Source organism: Hyperoodon ampullatus, assembly GCF_949752795.1.
Source record: "Hyperoodon ampullatus genome assembly, chromosome: 1".
Taxonomy (NCBI): domain Eukaryota; kingdom Metazoa; phylum Chordata; class Mammalia; order Artiodactyla; family Ziphiidae; genus Hyperoodon; species Hyperoodon ampullatus.
Genome location: NC_136914.1, coordinates 116637129 through 116656224, shown reverse-complemented (window position 1 = coordinate 116656224; position 19096 = coordinate 116637129). Strand labels below are relative to the sequence as shown.

At 38.5% G+C, this 19096-nt stretch overlaps 1 protein-coding gene across 2 annotated transcripts in view; it reads left to right on the top strand.

The window, feature by feature from the left end:
• The window catches only part of RYR2 (ryanodine receptor 2), a gene marked incomplete at both ends in the record, with an annotated part of 724637 nt that overhangs the window by 389064 nt on the left and 316477 nt on the right, over positions 1–19096 (top strand). For both annotated transcript variants that reach the window (XM_079725493.1, XM_079725494.1), the window contains 6 exons: positions 8479–8597; positions 8943–9076; positions 10366–10607; positions 14561–14753; positions 15813–16029; positions 17754–17858. In XM_079725493.1, the coding sequence (XP_079581619.1) occupies positions 8479–8597; positions 8943–9076; positions 10366–10607; positions 14561–14753; positions 15813–16029; positions 17754–17858 (1010 nt within the window). The remainder of the gene's footprint in view (positions 1–8478; positions 8598–8942; positions 9077–10365; positions 10608–14560; positions 14754–15812; positions 16030–17753; positions 17859–19096) is intronic.

The following is a 19096-nucleotide window of genomic DNA, read 5'->3' as shown; positions in this document are numbered from 1 at the left end:
CCATTTGGCATTTCCCTACCTTTTCCTATTTTTTTAATTTTTAGCCTCTGTTTAAAAAGAAGCATATTTATAATGTTTCCCTGTTGATCCTTTTTATTTCACTTTATTTGTCTTTTATGTTATTTTGTTACAGCCATAAAATAATAGCAGGTGATCATATAGCACTGCTCAGATCCAGGCCCTGTTCTAAATGCTTTCCACATATTCTCACAACAGACCCCCAGGGTGGGCACCATTATTGTCCCCATTTTAGAGACGAGGACACTGGAGCATAGAGAGGTTAAGTAATGTGCCTAAAATCTGCCAGGACTAAAATCTGGGCACGTTGGCTTTAGACTGTGTTTGTAACCAGTACATAAAACAGCAGAATAATAACGGTATCTTATTATTATATTTCCTCATTAAGCCTTGTAAATATTGAGTAGACCAGTCCCTCTGTTAAAAGCATGACAGTCTACTGCATATCTTGTTACTGATTCTGGAAACAGTCTCCCATAACCTCTATAGATAGCTTTGGTCTGCTTGTTTCACGTTTGTGCGTTTTCATGTTTTTTTTCTGTCATTTCCCAGTGTCTTGCCCCCAGTCTTTTTACTTGTTGTGTCGCTTTGTTTAAATTTCATTACCCAGGGCAAAAATAGAAATTTCCTTATTTCCTTTTGCCTTCAGTGAGCCCTGAGGACACTAATAATAAGGTCTGACCAAAACGTTGCAAAAAATCTTAACTCCTAGAAAGAGAGAAAAGAAAAAACCAGGCTGTGGTTGGAATAATTTGGAATTCATGGCTTCTCTAATTATAGCTGTCACTGATCCTGCAGTGGATACCACCCTTCTGTGTGTTTTGCATGTGCCCTGTCCCCAGTGTTTCCTTAACTAGGGAGCAGTGTGATTCATACCAGTTAGCACCCAGGCCTTCCTGTTTGCTCACCACTAGCTTAGCCCAAGGGGTTTCTATGTTGAAATCTTCACCTGAGGCCATGGACTCCTTCTGGAGTTGCTTGCAGTAGAGATGTAAGTGATAATTCCTTTCTCTCAAATCTGAATCACACCCATGTTACCCCTAATGCATTGAGAACTAGGTTCCATCTAAACCTACATCTACCTCGGTGTTCTGGGATTATTTTAATTTTGTTTTATTTTGCAAGACTCTTGTGACCATAGGTGAGAAAATAATTTCCTGGGGGGGATTGACGTTGTGCTTTCCAGGTCAGTTGGTTCTCCTTGTTGTCCTGTGACGAAACTGGGAGCACAAGTACCATGGCTTGGCTCTAGCTTCTCCTTGGCCTTCTATGCTGGAGTGGCTCCAAGTCTGATTCTATTCACTCCTTCTCTCAAGTGGACAAGGTTCACCAGGGAGCTTGTGCCTACTTGGTATGAGGTGAAATCCCCAGACTAGATTCCTCCTGGTAGGTAAAGTCAGACCAAATACAGCACTTCTGCTCTGTGGCTTGTTTCCAGTTTTTCCATACAGACCCTTGACAAATTTTGTCCAACCGTGGACAGCCCTGGGCATGACCCGTGAATAGAAAATAGCCCAGTCAACTTTGATCCCAGATGGAGAGCTTCCCCAGTTTTGGAAGCCGGGTAACAAACGTGTAAGTCTATCGATAAAAAGCAAACTGGGGAGGGCTTCCCTGGTGGCGCAGTGGTTGAGAGTCTGCCTGCCGATGCGGGGGACACGGGTTCGTGCCCCGGTCCGGGAAGATCCCACATGCCGTGGAGCGGCTGGGCCCGTGAGCCATGGCTGCTGAGCCTAAGCGTCCGGAGCCTGTGCTCCACAACGGGAGAGGCCACAGTAGTGAGAAGCCCGTGTACTGCACAAAAAAAAAAAAAAAAAAAAAGCAAACTGGGCCATTGTACTTTGATTACAGAAAACAAGGTGAGGAACATTCTCTACCATCCCAGCCCTTGGATGCTCCCATTACCATCAAGTTCTTTCCAGCCATTTTGTTATATCCTCAGAGATTTTTCTTGCTCATGAGAATATAAATGATTCAGAAAGTTACAGCCATAAAAGTTTTAAGGCAAATAGCTGAATGTTGCTTGTATTATACATATAATGCCTTGCCCCTCAATTTTGCATTAGGCACAGTTAAACCAGTCCCTGCCCTTAAGGGCTCATTGTCTCATGGGAGATAGAAATGAAAGTAAATAATTTTAATAAAATGTGATCAATACTGCAAAGAAGGAATAATTCATCCCCAGACGTTAGTAAAGACTCACCATGTGAGGTGACTTTTTGCCTTTGCAAGATGGTTCAGATTTTGCAGTCTCAGAAAAGGAAAGTGTGTTTAAATCTGAGATCAATATGTGTGAAGGGTTGAAGGTGAGAAAGATCCTACAAGCTCCACCAGGGCTTTGCAGGCCTTGTTTACTGCTCATCCCCGTTGTTTGGAACAGTGCCTGGTAGGTACTTAATAAATATTTATGATTAATATTTAAATAAAAGTATGTATTAATCATTCTTTGTAGGAGGAAGTGGTGGGAATTGAGGCAATAAAGGAAGGTTAAACCATCTAGAAAAGGGACTGACATGCTTTTAATGTATTGTTGAATTTGTTTCGGTTATATTTTGTTGAGGATTTTTACATCTGTGTTCATCAGGGATATTGACCTGCAATTTTCTTTTCTTGTGGTGTCCTTGTCTGTTTTCGGTATCACAGTAATGCTGGCCTTATAAAATGAGTTCAGAAATGTTCCCTTCTCTTCTGTTTTTTGGAAGAGATTGAAAAGGATTATATTAATCCTTCTTTAAATGTTAGGTAGAATTCATCAGTGAAACCAGCTGGTCCTGGACTTGTGTTTGCTGGGAGGTTTTTTGGTTACTAATTCAATCTTATTACTATTAATCAGTCTACTCACAATTTCTGTTTCTTCATAATTCAGTTTTGGTGTATTTTATGTTTCTATGAATTCATTTTTTTAACATATTTCTCAATTTGTTTCTGTGGTATCAGTTGTAACATCTCCTCTTTCATTTCTGATTTTATTTATTTGAGTCCCTTCTCTTTTTCTCTTGGTGAGTCTAGCTAAAGGTTTGTCTGTTTTGTTCCTCTTTTCCAAAAGCCAGCTTTTAGTTAAATTGACCTTCTCTGTTGTCTTTTAGTCTCTATTTCATTGATTTCCACTTTGATCTTTGTTATTTTCTTCCTTGTGCTGACTTGGGCTTTGTTTCTTCTTTTTCTAGTTTGTTGAAGTGTAAAGTTAAGCGGTTTATTTGAGATTTTTCTCATTATAGGCATTTATCACTGTGAAATTCCCTCTTAGAACTGCCTTTGCTGTGTCCCATAAGTTTTGGTATGTTGTATTTCCATTTTCATTTGCTGCTCTGTTTTTTGCTTTTTCTTTTGATTTCCTCTTTGACCCACTGGTTGTTGAGTAACCTGTTGTTTGATCTCCACATATTTATGAATATCCCAGTTTTCTTCTTGTAACTAATTTCTAGTTTCATACCATTGTGCTCAGAAATGATGCTTGATATGATTTTAATCTTCTTAAACTTATTAAGACTTGTTTTGTGGCCCAGCATATTATCTATCCTGGAGAATGCTCCACATGTGCTTGAGAAGAATGTGTTTTCTGTTTCTTTTTGTTGGAATGTTCTGTATATGTTAGTTCAGTTCATCTGGTCTAGTGCGTCATTTAAGGGCAATTTTCCTTATTGCTTTTCTGTCTGGATGATCTATCCGTTGATGAAATTGGGCCATTAAAGTCTCCTGCTATTATTGTACTACTATCTGTTTCTCCCTTTAGGTCTTTTTATATTTGCTTTATATATTCAGTTGCTTCTATGTTGGGTGCATAAATATGTACAAACATTATAGTTGGATTGACCCCTTTATCATTATATAATGACCTTCTTTGTCTCTAATTACAGTCTTTGTCTTAAAGTGTATTTTGTCTGATATAGGTATAGCTATCCCAGCTTTCTTTGGTTTCCGTTTGTCTGAAATTTCTTTTTCCATCTGTTCTCTTTCAGTCTGTGTGTGTCCTTACATCTGAAGTGAGTCTCTTGTAGGCAGCATATAGATGGCTTGGTTTCTTTATTTTTAGAGAGTATGCCAAGACCTGTCAGCATCTCAAAGAGGAGGATCTCGGAACCTAGATTCAGGCTGATTGAAAGCCAGACCCTCAGGCAGCAGCCTTTAAAATATGCAAATATACCTCATTCAGGGGAAGACTGGGAGATGGGCATTTCTGTCTGCTCTCTCAGTGTCAAATCCTGGGGTGATAGCTAGGTAAGAACTGTTTCTTTCTTTGCTACTGTCCCACTGAAGCCTTGAACATAAGCCCCACTGGCACCAGAGCCAAGCTGAACACATCAAGGGATGTGTCCTTTGGTTCACAGCCATAAGAGCAGGTGCGTCAGACATGTACACAAGCTCCTTTCTCAGACACCGATGATCTGGGGTCTCGAGATGTGTGCCAGACCAGAAACCTTCCCCTCCAGCCAAAGCTCCAAGACAGCAAATAGGCCTTTTTACAGAAAATTGGGGTGGGTTTCAGTTGGCTCTGTCTGTTCTGTGCCCTGGGCAGGGTGTTATGCTTTCATGGAACACACGAGCACAGGCCCTGATGGCCATCACAGCCAGGTGATGAAGGGGCGTCCCTGTGCATCAGGGCACTAGGTGTAAAACTGGGGCACCAGTCATGCACAGAAGCTCCCTCCAGGAAATACCCACGAGCTGAAGCAAGTCAGTTGGGGAGCACAAAGGTGGTGCCCGCCAACCTCCATCTCTGGAGAGAATTTCAGTTGGTCCCAGATTTGTGTTAAATTAGATGCCTGCCCCTCAGGCCAAAGCTTTAAGGTAAGCAAATAAGCCTTTTACAGAAAGACTGGGTATTTTTGGCTGCCTCTGTGCTGGGCCCTGGGGTAGGTGAGTTCCTGCTGTCCCTTTAGGGACTTTTTCTCAATTTGCTATAGCCTCATGGGTCTCGTGGACGCAAGCCCCATTGGCTTTCAAAGCTAGATGTTTGGGGCACTTGCTCTCAGGTGCAGGTCTTAAAGTAGGGGTGCCAGATATGGGGTTCCAAGCCCTTTGCTACTCAGGGAGAAGCTCGGGGTTGTGAGTTACTTGCCGATTGTGGGTTGCTGCTTGGGAGTGGGGTTTATAGCAAGATTGTGTCTCAGCCTCTCCTACCTGATTCAATGCGGGTTTTTTTGTTGTGTTTGCCTGATGTATAGGATTCACTCAGTAAAGTTTTGAGTTTCTTTCAGAGGAAGTTGTTCCATATATAAATGTAGATTTGGTGTATTCTTGGGAGGAGTTGAGTTTAGAATCCTCCAATGTCACTACCTTGAACCAGGACCTAGAAATGTTTCTTACTTTAAGAGTTAGGTGTGCTTATATCATAGAGTGTATGTAGTATTGTGATAGAAGTACAGTTGACCCTTGAACAACACAGGGGTTGGGGGCACCGACTCTCTGGGCTGTTGAAAATCCATATGTATCTTTACAGTTGGCTCTGTATCCACAGTTCCACATCCACGAATTGAACAACTGTGGATCATGTAGCACTCTGGTATGTATTTAGTGGAAAAAAAAAATCCGTGTGTAAGTGGACTTGTGCAGTTCAAACCCATGTTGTTCAAGGGTCTCCCTCATAGCCAAGCAATAACTAGCACTGACATCCTGATGTAATAACTTCTGGTGTTTTTATTAGGACTGCAACTATGTAAATAAGTATACTTTACATAGTTGCAGTCCTAATATATATCCAATTTTGTATTTACTCTTAAAAGTTTACATTATACATTATGCATTTCTGTGTTATTATTAAAATTTCATGAATCATTTCTATAAGTTTATTAAACTTATCAAAACGTTTTGTCTTACTAGTTTGGGTGGGTTTTTATTTTTTATTTTACACTTTATAACATGTTCATAATTCTTTCATTCCGGTAATCCTGTTATGATCTACTTACTAAGTGTTACAATTTTTCTTTGAGAATCTGACCATAAGTGTTCTGTACTGTTGCCATTCCTGGGTCTCACTCAGTGAATTTAAATTTTAAATGTCAAATGATCTTTAGTCAACTATTGGCACTTAATATTAAGCACTGTATCTCTGTCTCATTTTTTTTACCTAAGTGTTTGAGGCATATATCAGTATGATTTAAATATATACATAAAGCAGTCTAGCTAGTTTTTATTTTTGAAAATGTCTCTTTTGGTGTTTCCAATTGTTTTCCTTTAGGAATTTCTTGCTATTAAAAGCAAAAGCAGTTTATTTGCAGTTTATTCCAACAGTTAAAATTAAAAATAGTTTTCTCTGACATTTTATTGTCGGCATTAGAGGCAGTAGTTCTTTTCATCTAGGTGTTTATTTGTTGGCTCTGACCTGGTCCCACTGAAAAAAAAAATTAATGTTAAACCCAAAACTCTGAAACCCTTCCATTAGAATAGGCTGAATATGAGAAAAATCAGATTTATTTTCACATTGCCATTCTTGCATTTTGTGATACGTGCTGTTCTTTTCAAAAATCTAGTCTTTAATCTTTTCTGATATATTTAGGTTTATGAATGCTGTGGGCTTTCGTGAATGTTTATTTACACGAAGGATTTATTTTTCTTGATCTTCTACTTGTTTTTTTCTTAATGATTATGTTTTATAGCAGAGATTGGCAGACTCTTTCTGTAAAAGGCCAGATAGTAAATATTTTAGGTTGTGGGACTATAGGACTTTGTTGTTGCATTGCTCAGCTCTGCCTTTTTAATGCGAGAGCACCATTTGTATATTTCTCTTGTTTTGGAGACTAAGAAACATTTTCTACTATAAACCTCCAGGAAAGTGAAATGATCTCTATTAGTTAGGATGCACTGCCACAGAGTCATACTTCTAGTTCCAAGAAGATATGTGAACAAACGTGTATGTAAACACAATACAACTTTATTTATAAACATAGGCAGCCACGTGCTCTATAGTAATAATAGGGAGAAAACAAAAAACATAAGGATAACATATGACTAATCTATTAAAAATGCTTTTCCCAGGACTTCCCTGGCGGTCCAGTGGTTAAGACACTGCGCTTCCACTGCAGGAAGCGTGGGTTCCACTCCTGGTCAGGGAACTAAGATTCCCACATGCCGCACGGTACAGCCAAAAAAAAAAAAAAAAAAAAAAAATGCTGTTCCCTTTCTGTTATTTTAGTTTCTTTTAGCTTAGAATGATGGAGTTTATTTTATTGCTTACCTTTTTAATAATAGCAGAAATAGTTTCCATACCCTTATATAAAAGCAGCCTGTTGTATTATTATTTTCTGCTCTCTTTGATTTTTAACAGGCACATATTGTTGGAATACAGCAACAGATTTTGAACCACACCAAAAATTAACTTACCTTTTAGGGTATTTTTTCATTGAGTGTGCATTTATATTTCAAAAAATTAAGTCATTGGTGAAGAAATTAGTATTAACAGCCCTTGTCTTGGTTTGGATCAAGTGTCAATTGTGACAGTAATAGTGAATTACTCTATACTCTACCATTTGTAAACCTGAGCGCTTTACATTTCTTTTCCAAGAAAGTGATCTCCATCTGAAATGAATAAACCTTTCTACAAGGTTCTTCTGGGACCCTTCTCAATACTCTCAGAGTTGTCAGACAGTAGCTCTCAGACAGAGATCACACTTTCTAAGTGTTATGTCTAATTGCTACAAATGAACTACATTCTCATCGTTGACAAGGCAGACTTGCTCTGAAAAAATAAATATATGTGTACCCATTTAGCTTTTCAAGTTCACCCTAAAGATTCTGATAATGAGACTTATTTTCTAATTTCTGTTTTAGACTTTAAGAGAAGATGTATTCCATTTTATCTTCTCTGATAGCTAATACCTAAAAACATTACCCTTCTTTTTCAGGTTTTGTATATTGTATATTTCTATTTAGTTTTGTGTTAACTTGTATATTTCTCTTGTTCTGCAAACCAAGAAACATTTTCTGCTATAAACCTCCAGGAGAATGTAATGATCTCCATGGGTTAGGATGCATTATTGCAGGGTTATGCTTTCAGTGTCCAGAAGCTTCGTAAGCTGGCCCTAACCTACCTGTCCCATCCCCTATTGGCTTTGTACCCCAGGCTCATGAGGTATGCCCCCCATTCAAGACTTCATTCAACACTTTACCGCCATCTTTTCCTGTCTGGAAAATGGCCATGAATGAGTTCTCTGTGGCCCCACTTAAATGTTGCTTTCTTTCATTTCTCTGTAGGCAGAATTACCTGCTTACTCAGCTGAACACTGTATCTTTGCCTTGTCCTCACTTGACATCACCTTTGGTTATCAGTCCTGTGTTCCAAACACCACCTGTCCCCTATCACAGGTGCCCTGTGATATTATGCATTATGCCCAAATGCATTGAGCACATAATAATTATATTATGTTCAGTCAACACCTGAATAAACACATAGAGAAGAGGAAAGCCACTGATCATTGTAGATTGGTTAATCATATTTCCCCCCTTTCTTTGTTTTCTCTTTAGGTATTCTTGAAGCTTTACACTGTGTGTTAGTAGAAAGTCCAGAAGCTCTAAATATTATTAAAGAAGGCCATATTAAATCCATTATCTCACTTTTAGACAAGCATGGAAGAAATCACAAGGTAAGTGAACCATTTTATTGCCAGAAATAAATTCTGGAATAATTTTAAAACTATTTTTTTTAAAAAGATAATTTTTAAAAGGTGTGTCAAATTTTTTTGTGAGTGTTTTTCACCTTTTAATTCCAATCAGGTAATATTGCTTAGTGCTTATGCATAGCCTCAATGGGAGGATGGAGCAGTTCTCAATTGGTGTATGAAGGAAAGTTGGAAAATAAGTGGACACATAGCTGTAATGTTTAAAGTGACTGGGTCAGAGGTAACTGGAGGAAGTGTGTTTGTGGAAATTGCTGCTGACACTTGAACCTGAGAAGGGAATGAGAGTCTGAAGGTGGCTTCTCTTTTCAGGTTCTGGACGTCTTATGCTCCCTCTGTGTTTGCCATGGGGTAGCAGTCCGTTCTAACCAGCATCTCATCTGTGACAATCTTCTGCCAGGAAGAGACCTGTTACTGCAGACACGCCTTGTGAACCACGTCAGCAGGTAGGTTCAGCGAGCCCGCGTCGCCAGATTGGTGGCATAACAAAAAATGCACGTTCTAGCTTTGTCGCTAAAACATCGTATGGTCTGTTTCTTTGATGAGAATCTTTTACATATTTCCCCAGGGAATAGTGTAGGAATTTTTTCTACCCATCAGATGAGATAACAACAATAGATGACCCAAGCAAAATACACATTTATTACAAAAAAATGTATAAGAGCTCTCATTCACGTTCATATATAGCCGAATTGTCGTTGTCATCCTCAGGAGCAGGCTGACAATGATACAGGGATATAATTATATATAATTATGTTTTACATCTTCTTAGAACATAACTAAAAACACTATATCCTTCAATACCAATGGTGAAGTGCCTACTATGTATAATAAAGACACTGAATTCAAATGTCCAAAGTATAATAAATTCTACAAATAAGCAATAAAACAGCATTTTTTTTTTTTTTTTTTTTTTTGCGGTACGCAGGCCTCTCACTGCTGTGGCCTCTCCCATTGGGGAGCACAGGCCCTGGACGCGCAGGCCCAGCGGCCATGGCTCATGGGCCCAGCTGCTCCGTGGCACGTGGGATCCGCCTGGACTCGGGCACGAACCCATGTCCCGTGCATCCACAGGCGGACTCTCAACCACAGTGCCACCAGGGAAGCCCCCTTTGTGGTTCTTTATATAATAGACCTGTCGTTAATGAGCAGTATTTTCTGAGACTTTCACTAATCCCTAGTATTAACTTAGGGTAAAAGTTCTTCCGTAAAATGCAATTAAATACAACTAACTAGAAATTATTCTTTTCACAGCAAAGCATAGAGAACAACAAAGATGACTGATCACCTTGGTTCCTTCACTAAGACTATGACTTGCTTCAGCCTCAAACTCTGTATGACACAAAGCTTAGCTTAGGAAAATGTCTCTATGTCCTGGATTAATAGTAACTCCATTAGGTCCGAGGGCCCGCTGTGCTATCCTGAGTGCCTCCCCTTAAATATGATTAATGATATAAAATATGCTGAAGAGCAATTAAGAAAAAATAATAGACCCTTGAGTGACATTGCTAAGTTATCCCAGAAGCACACATCAGTCTCTGAATGTTAACTGTAAGGTTGGCTGTCACTGCAGACTTCAGTGATTGCTTCAATAATTTGTTGTACTTAAGGAAACATATTTAATATGTAATATATGTCTTTGAGAAGCAGGACTAATTCAAAATAGCACGATGTAAGTTAAGACAATGAAAGGTTTATTCAGATTTTCTCACATGCTATTCCCATCTCTTTAAAGCATGAGACCCAATATTTTTCTGGGTGTCAGCGAAGGGTCTGCGCAATATAAGAAATGGTACTATGAGTTGATGGTGGACCACACCGAGCCATTTGTGACCGCCGAAGCCACTCACCTGCGAGTGGGCTGGGCTTCAACGGAGGGGTACTCTCCCTACCCTGGAGGGGGCGAGGAGTGGGGTGGAAATGGTGTCGGAGATGACCTCTTCTCCTATGGATTTGATGGCCTTCACCTCTGGTCAGGTACGTAGTATCCATTGTCTTTCATAGTGTTTTTGAAGGAAATCTTTTGCCCTCACTGGACATTTCTAAAAGCTGTTGGTATTGGTGCTGTTCATATCAGGTGCATTTATTTCAGAAACGTAACACTGAAATGATGAGAGTGTCACGTAAAAAGCAGAATTTCACTAGGGGAAAAAGAAAACTCTTACAATTATAGTACCTCTCCAAAAGACTTCTTTGCCTTTGAATGGTATACTTCAGACGTGGCTTTCTGATTCATGAATCAAGTGCAAAAACTTAAATGTTTCCTACTTGTTTTAATTGGTATATGTGAAGCTTTAGCTTCCAATATAAAAAAGAACCAAAACCAAATCCTGCAAAATAATTGGAATAAATAGACTAAGTTCCATCTTCTGGTGGGTAATGTAATGTCAGGAATTGGTAATTGGTCAAGTGTATTGTGAGGAGTCAGCTCATAATAAAATGATGCTTTGTTTCAGAAGTGTGGAACGGTTTAAAAATGAATGAATAGTTCATTTCACTAGCTACCACCGCAAAGCTTTGATGGTTGAAAGTATATTAAAAATGAGTAATATATAAAAATAAAAATAGTACTCTTTTTTCAGATTTATTAAAACATGTATTTTGATTGGCTCTATTTAAAAGTTTACCGTTTGATTATGTAGATATTGGAATTCATTTGGATTCTGCAGACATATGCTTGTATTCATAAAGCTGCATTTAGAATGAACCTGATATATTTTATAGCACATTTAACATACAGAAAATAGAGAGAGGTTCCTTACATTACAGAAAGCTGAACTTTGCCTCTCATGGGCAAATCAAGTGGTATTCATTTATTAATGCTTTATAGGCCTCATAAATTATGAAAAGAACATTTTTAATTAAATTTAATTAAACCTAAGAGTTTATGGTAAGGAATTTATAAAGAAAAGCACTCCATGTAGTTGTATCGAACAATAATACTTACTAAATTTTTCCTTTATTTGGTGCCAATAGCTCAGTAGCCTGGAGGAGATGAAGCTGTATGTTGGATATTTCATCTAACCTGTGGGGCACTGGTTGGGACCCAGGCTGTAGTGTGGTGTGCCTTAACACAGGTGTACTGCGCTGGTCAGAAGAGAGTCACAATGCTTGTTACAGAATTTTTCTACCCACCAAACGAAGACAAAGAGCCCTACCTTCAGAAGACCTGACAAAGATGAAATAGGGTTAATGTCTGTTTGATTATACATTTATAATATATAATATATAATATAACTATCATCTTCAGATATTATCCCCTCTCTCTACCTTCGAGTATCACTCCACACAAAATGGGCCCTTAGGTGAATGAATGAAGCATGTTCACTTGTTTTCCCATTACACAGAGATTAGGGGAAAAACGAAACAAAACATTACACTGGTAAAAAAAAAAAAGTGCTGAATTGCATCTCATTATTTTAGCCATATAACGCCACTTCACCATTTTCATGTTCGCATTTAGTTTGAAGCTTTTTCTGTCAACACAGAGGAAGAACCCAGAGCTTCTGGAGTTGAAAGTGTATGCAATATGCCTTTCATGGCAAAGTATCTTTTAAACAGAGTGATAAGAGCAACAAAAATATTGAGTGACTCTATGCAGGTATCACAGAAAAGAGGATACATTGTGGAATTTCAAGAGAAATTTATCCTGAAACTTTGTATCAGGAGAAAATATTTGACTGTTTTTTCAAATGGCAAGAAAATATGCACTCTACCATACCTGTAGTTGAAAGCTATGTTCTCTCAAGCCCTGGGATCTATTGCTAATTTTAGATTCAGGATCAACAAAGATAAATGTAAACTAATGGGCTTCTGACTGAGTTATGTGGTTAAATCCACTGTAATTCACATAATCTTTTTGGGTTCACTCTCCTATTCCTTTTCTTTTTAATAGTTGAAGTAGAATTTAAAGTATCAACTATCTGTGATTTCTGAGAGAGAACACTTAACTTTTTGTGATTGGAGGGTGGAGATATTCCTTGTAACCAGAATTTGGCTCATCAGCAAAAGTTTTGAGCTCTGTCTTCATTTCTTCTTCCCAACTTAAACTTTGCATAGCATTGCTATGTTCCCCTTGTGTGAATGAGAATTGGATTGGGGCAGCAGTCCCCATCCTTTTTGGCCCCAGGGACCGGTTTCATGGAATACAGTTTTTCCGCAGACGGGGCTGGGGGTGGGAGATGGTTCAGGCGGTCATGGGAGCGATGGGGAGCGGCAGATGAAGCTTCGCTCGCTCGCCCACTGCTCACCTCCTGCTGTGCAGCCCGATGCCGGCCCTGGGGTTGGGGACCCCTGGATTGGGGCATCCACATCCTGTGTTTGTAAGGACCAAAAGTGTGAAAAAACCTTGGTGATTTTGGAGAATTTAAGTATAAAAGTATGGAGGAATGTCATAGAACAGTATGGGAAAGCTGGGTAAGGATTCTCTTACAGGACCTATGAATCAGACCACTGCTATCGTCTTTTCTGGCTAATGCAGTGAACAGGAATATAGTTCTTATATGGATTTGATCTGAGTTTATGTAAATGCAACCTTAAAATGCTTCCTAGTGGATTCAGCAGTGTGAGTGCCATTGAAACTGTGGACTTAGGCTGGTCACTAGTGACCTTATCTCTCTTACCTGTTTCTTTCAGGCATTGCAAAACAGTTAACCATGGTCATTAGTATTAGCATTACAGTATCCCTCAGATTGAGCAATATATTTGGATTATAGTAAATATGTTTAATAACATTATCAGCTACAGATCTTGATACAAACAGGGATATCGACCTTTATCTGTGAGTTCTGTTGCTTTTGTATGACTTTTTTTTAACAAGCTGCCTTTATTATATCCAGGGAATTCTAGAGGGACCACCTGATAATGAATGTATTGCTTGCAGATTTGAATATTGGTAAAATTTTTAAAAAGTACACAGTTTAAAATGTAGATATGCTCTACTACTGGCATTTCAGATATGCTGTTGGTAGAAATCTTGGCATGCTAGAAATTTTAAAAAGGTGTTATAAAGAATGCAAAGCTTGCATCATCAAATCTATTTTTGTCTTTGCTCAAATTGAGAAATTTTGTATGTTTGCATTTGTGAGCATGTGTGTTTGGGAGGACCTTACCTTCTTGTTTTCCATTGTGCCCATGGGACTAATCGGCCAAGGAGTATGACACAGTCAAGAATGGGCATAGGTTATAGGCTGGCTAGGGCAAGAAATGACATTTATCAAATATCATTTTCATGCCTCAACTTGTATCCTGCTGTATCCTACTTAAGAAGCCAACCAAGACCTTGTATGAAATAAGTTATAGAACAGAAACAAACCAGTTGACATGTATTGTCTCTCAATAAACAATGCACAAATGAGCACATTTTCTGCTTTCATTATCCCTTTATATTTTTATTTTATAAAACAAAATGGATTTAATCTTTGAGAAGGGGACTGAAATAAATACCTGCTGTGTCTGAGACTATTCTTATAAACCATTAATTTAATCATCATAACAACTCTGCAAGGTGATGGAATTTGGTTTACAAGAAATCAAGGTTTATAGAGCTTAAGTAATGTGCTGAAGGTCATACAAGTAGTAGGTGATAAAGTTGCAATTTGACCTCAAGCCTTTCGCTAGAGATTTTCCCCTGACATCATTATATTATCAGCTGTAAGATGATATCAGCATCAAATACCATCCATCTGCATGCAAAAATTTCTGCATGTCAGAAGGACCATTTTACAATAAAGATAACAGCATGGCTCCTGAAAAAAACAACAATTTTTTTGGTAAAGGATTTGACATATAACATTAATACGCATTCAAGATTTAGTCTAGTCCAGTACCGTTTGTTGATTGTCACTGCCTACTCAGATCTTTGACTCAGGTTCTGAAGATGATTCTCTGAGATAAAGATGCATTACCCTCCTTAATGTGTTTCCCCATAGGTTGTATTGCCCGTACTGTCAGCTCACCAAACCAGCATCTGTTGAGAACTGATGATGTCATCAGTTGCTGTTTAGATCTAAGTGCCCCAAGCATCTCCTTCCGAATTAACGGACAACCTGTTCAAGGCATGTTTGAGAATTTCAACATTGATGGCCTCTTCTTTCCAGTTGTCAGTTTCTCTGCAGGAATCAAGTTAGTATTTCTATGTTTTTTGGTCTGTTTGCCTCCTCACTTCTCATTCTTTCATGGAAGACTCTGCACTGCCATCGCACTTGCTTTGCTTACCTTCTCTCTCTCACTCCTGGGCGTCTGTCCACAGGGCATTTTGCCCCTTCCTTGAAGGGTGAAGATAAGATTCACCTAAGAGGGGAATCTCAGGAGGCTGAATCCTTTGTTCATATTCCAACCATTTAGATATGCAATCTGCTGACTATCCTTCTATCCAGTGTTCCTGAAATATTTCGAGTCCATTTAAGTTCACTTTTTTATTTAGTAAGGGTAAATAAACAATGTTGCATTAAAAATACCATTTATTTTCTCATATTTATTTTCATTAATTTTTCTTTTCATTACATTCTGCCACCCTACTCCAAACCCCCTCACTTCTACAGAAACCACATGTTTTTTGGTTGATCAGGTCAAGATGACTCCTTTCCATGTCACCCTCTACCTGCTATACTTGTAAATTATCTGCGTATGGTCAGCTGGGTCAAGGTAGTTTCCTCTAACCCTTTGCTTTTTTGCTACTACCAGATGGAAGAGAAATTAAAGTGATAATTTAGTATGTAGAAGTATCATTTGAGTCCCCTTTAAGGAATTTCACAGGGAACTTGGACTGTGACTGTTTTTTCTTTTTATCAGATCTCATCCAGCCCTGCAATTTTAAGTATACAGATATTTAGATCAAGTCTATTCTTTCTCTGTTGATTATTTGGGCACCTTGAGACATTAAATGACCAAATACTATGAACAGGTATTTCATTCACATAGGAATACGGTGCATATGCTTTTATTATTTCTCCAGAGAGTGGTAAGTTTTTGCTGAGCCATTAACATAATTTAATCCGGTTTTACTTTTATAATTAGAGGCTCTTAATCTCTAAGGTACTGACATTATGGTGGTACTTAGGGAAAAAATGTGGCTTCTGACAAAGCTAATTTTGTACTCATAATTTATTCCTCTATTCTATTGATTAGGAAACTTTTCTGTATGCCAGGGATATAACCGACCCCGACATGCATCCTTTTCAGGGTACGCTTTCTGCTTGGGGGGAGACATGGAGAATTTAAGTTCCTTCCTCCGCCCGGGTATGCTCCTTGTTATGAAGCTGTTCTGCCAAAAGAAAAGTTGAAAGTGGAACACAGCCGAGATTACAAGCAAGAAAGGACTTATACACGGGACCTCCTGGGTCCCACAGTTTCCCTGACACAAGCCGCCTTCACACCGATCCCCGTGGATACCAGCCAGGTACCCAGATCGTCAGCTGTGATGGCAACATTTGAAGTGCAGTCATTCCCATATGCAGTGGCTTTCAAACTTTTGCCTGCATACGAATGCATTTTACAATAATACAATTTATGTGTATAATTGGTTTCATAAACTAATGCTTACCCTTACCATGTCCACTTAGCCATTTGCCTACTCTATTCTGTTTTGTTTTTTAAGGGCGGTTTCAAGCCAGTAAATTGACTTTATAATGTACTAATGGGCCACAACCTGAGGTAATGCATACTGATTTTAGAGTGTTTTTTTTTTACCTAGGGTAGTGGTGGAGTTTTCAATTTCTTCTCCCATCTAGATACATTTGGTGTTTTGAAGTGATTAACTGACTTTTATCTTGGGTAGAGATTGAGATCGTGAGCTCTAGGATTATGATCAGAATGCCTGGGATCGAATGTATGCTCTGGAACTTGAGAAAATTACTCATCACATTCATTGGGATGTTCAGAGTACGTTTGACATAGTTAATAAATAACACATTGGCACAATACTTTGCAAATAAGCACCCAAGCAATGTTAGCAGTTACTCTTGCTTTTCTCTTTCATAGACTTGAAAGTATCCTGACATTGACAATGAATTAAGTATTGCTCTATTTTAATGGTGAAGTAACTTCATTCCGGTTAGATATTCATAGTTTGTTCATTAGCTTTTGAAGATCAGAGAAATGTCTGAAGTCTGAAATAGAATTAATAGCAGGCCTCAGAAGCTTCCGTTGTTTGGTTCCTTGAACCATATTTCTTGTCTCTCCCTGCTGGCTTTGTATATGATGCCATCACATAAACAAACAAACTTTGTTCATGGCTAAAATTCAGTGTGTGTTGCCATCGCTGGAACATGGCAGGGTGTGTATGGTGCTACCAGAGTTGAGTGGTCAGCACGATTGGAGGATGGAAATGGACTGGAATGGACAGTGGGATTCTGTGCTGTCACTAGCACAGTTAGGATTTCCTGAGCCCTGGATAACCTCTACTGTTTGGAGAGAAGGAGACAGGGATGGCCTGCCCCCTGTGGAAACTCTGCCGCATCCATGGGCATGGTGGGCAGTTGCCTGCTCTCTGTGTTGAGGGACTGCTTGTGGGGCACATGCCAGTGCATCGCCAGGTGTGCACAGCCAACCCGTCACCTGGAAAACCATTTTGTGTTATGAAGAGGCCGTTAAACTTCCCCTTTTTAATGGGAACAGGTTCAGATTTTTTCACCTGAGGCTTATATTTGGAAACCACTAAAAGTAACAGAGTTAGGGAAAACATAAGTAACTGCCATCAGATAGTTCTAGACACAGAGAGCGAGCAGATTATCTTTTGGACACTGAATTGCCTTCATTCTAGCTGGTGGGTGCTGGCCAGTTTGGTTTAAGAACTCTGGGATGATTTCTGTTTTTAAATAATGCATATTCTGGTGGTTATACCAAATCCATTAGGACTTTTTTCTTAATGATGGCCATCCTCAGCAATACTCTGTTTTCTTTCTTTCTAACTTTCATTCATAATTTCCCCAAATTTACCTATTAATTGCTTAGATACCTAGTTTTACAAATTTAGATTAGATGGTTTGGAACCTTGTTATATGATTATATTTTAATGGTTGATGAGACTGTTTTATTTGGTTCAACTCACAATGAGGACAATTAACACTGCATTTTCTTGCATTTCTTTCTGATGTGTTTTCTTTTTCTTTTTTTCAATTTTAGGTTGTGTTGCCTCCCCACCTGGAGAGGATAAGAGAAAAACTGGCAGAGAATATCCATGAACTCTGGGTTATGAATAAAATTGAACTTGGCTGGCAGTATGGTCCGGTACATAATTTTGTAAATTATTTTTAGATTCTGTTAATACATCTTTCTGAAAACATAACTTCTTCTCACTCATCCTGCTACGTGGTGACATGAGTCGATCCGATTGATTTTTTTCCCCTACACTTTAGTTTTTGGGCATTTTTTATTTACGAGAGGGAATGACATTAGTGGCAGGTTCATTGAAGGATGGCTTAGTTGCCTAGACAATTGAAAAGTTACCAGTCTTCAGGCTGAAAGTTACATTTTTAAATCAAGGTTAACATATACAGACAATAGGCATTGATTTCTAAGGAACTCAGGAAAAAAACTGATATTGAAAGTGAAAACTGAAAATGGAAAGAAGTCAGTTTACTCTCCTCCTCCGATGTTTCACTTCTTTTAGTCCCAATTGTACGTAGCAGTGTAAGTCCTCTTGGCAAAGATTCAAGATGGTTTCGTAAGTGGAAGAGAGGCTGAGAAATAATGACTGCATGCGTTTCCAAATGATTGTTTTTCAGAGAACTTAGTTTACAGTTTATCTATAAAATTTAGATGAAATAAAACCAAAACAACTCCCCGTGTAATCCCAGTGTAGCATATATCGTTTTTTAGCAGGACTGTGGCAACACTTTCATTTTTATGATATTAATAGCCTAAGTATCCCAAAGGTTGTTAACACTTTCTTACATTTGACTGAATATAGAAATGAGTGTATTCAGCCAGTCATACTTATTACATTGAGCTTTGAATAATGACATTTATTATTAGTATTAGTGATAATACCATATGATACTTTATACTAATTAGTATGTTTGTTTATTTAGAGCTTTGCCTTTTTACGTATACTCCCGATTACAAGTAATAGGTTAATTTTCCTAACAACACACTGGGCTGTGTGTTATTACTTCAGTTTGACCAGTGATGTCACAGCTGGGGATTCTCATAGAGCTGTCAAATGCCCTGACAGCTAGTTAGTAGCTGTGCTAAGACTAGGATGTATGTTCTCTAGCTTCTAGTACAGAATTGTTTTTCACTATTAAAACTTACTGATGCATGATCAGAGAATGGGATCCTTTCATTAATTGAGTAATGGTTAGACAGTTGTCAAATCAGCAAGCACTTACAAAGTTACCGTGTTAAGTATATAGTTTTGTGCTATATTCATGGACTTCTAAAAATAGAGGAAATGAATAAATGCTAGACAAGATATTTACCATATTTAAAGTCAGTAAGAGGAGAGATATCATGAAGGTGTACCT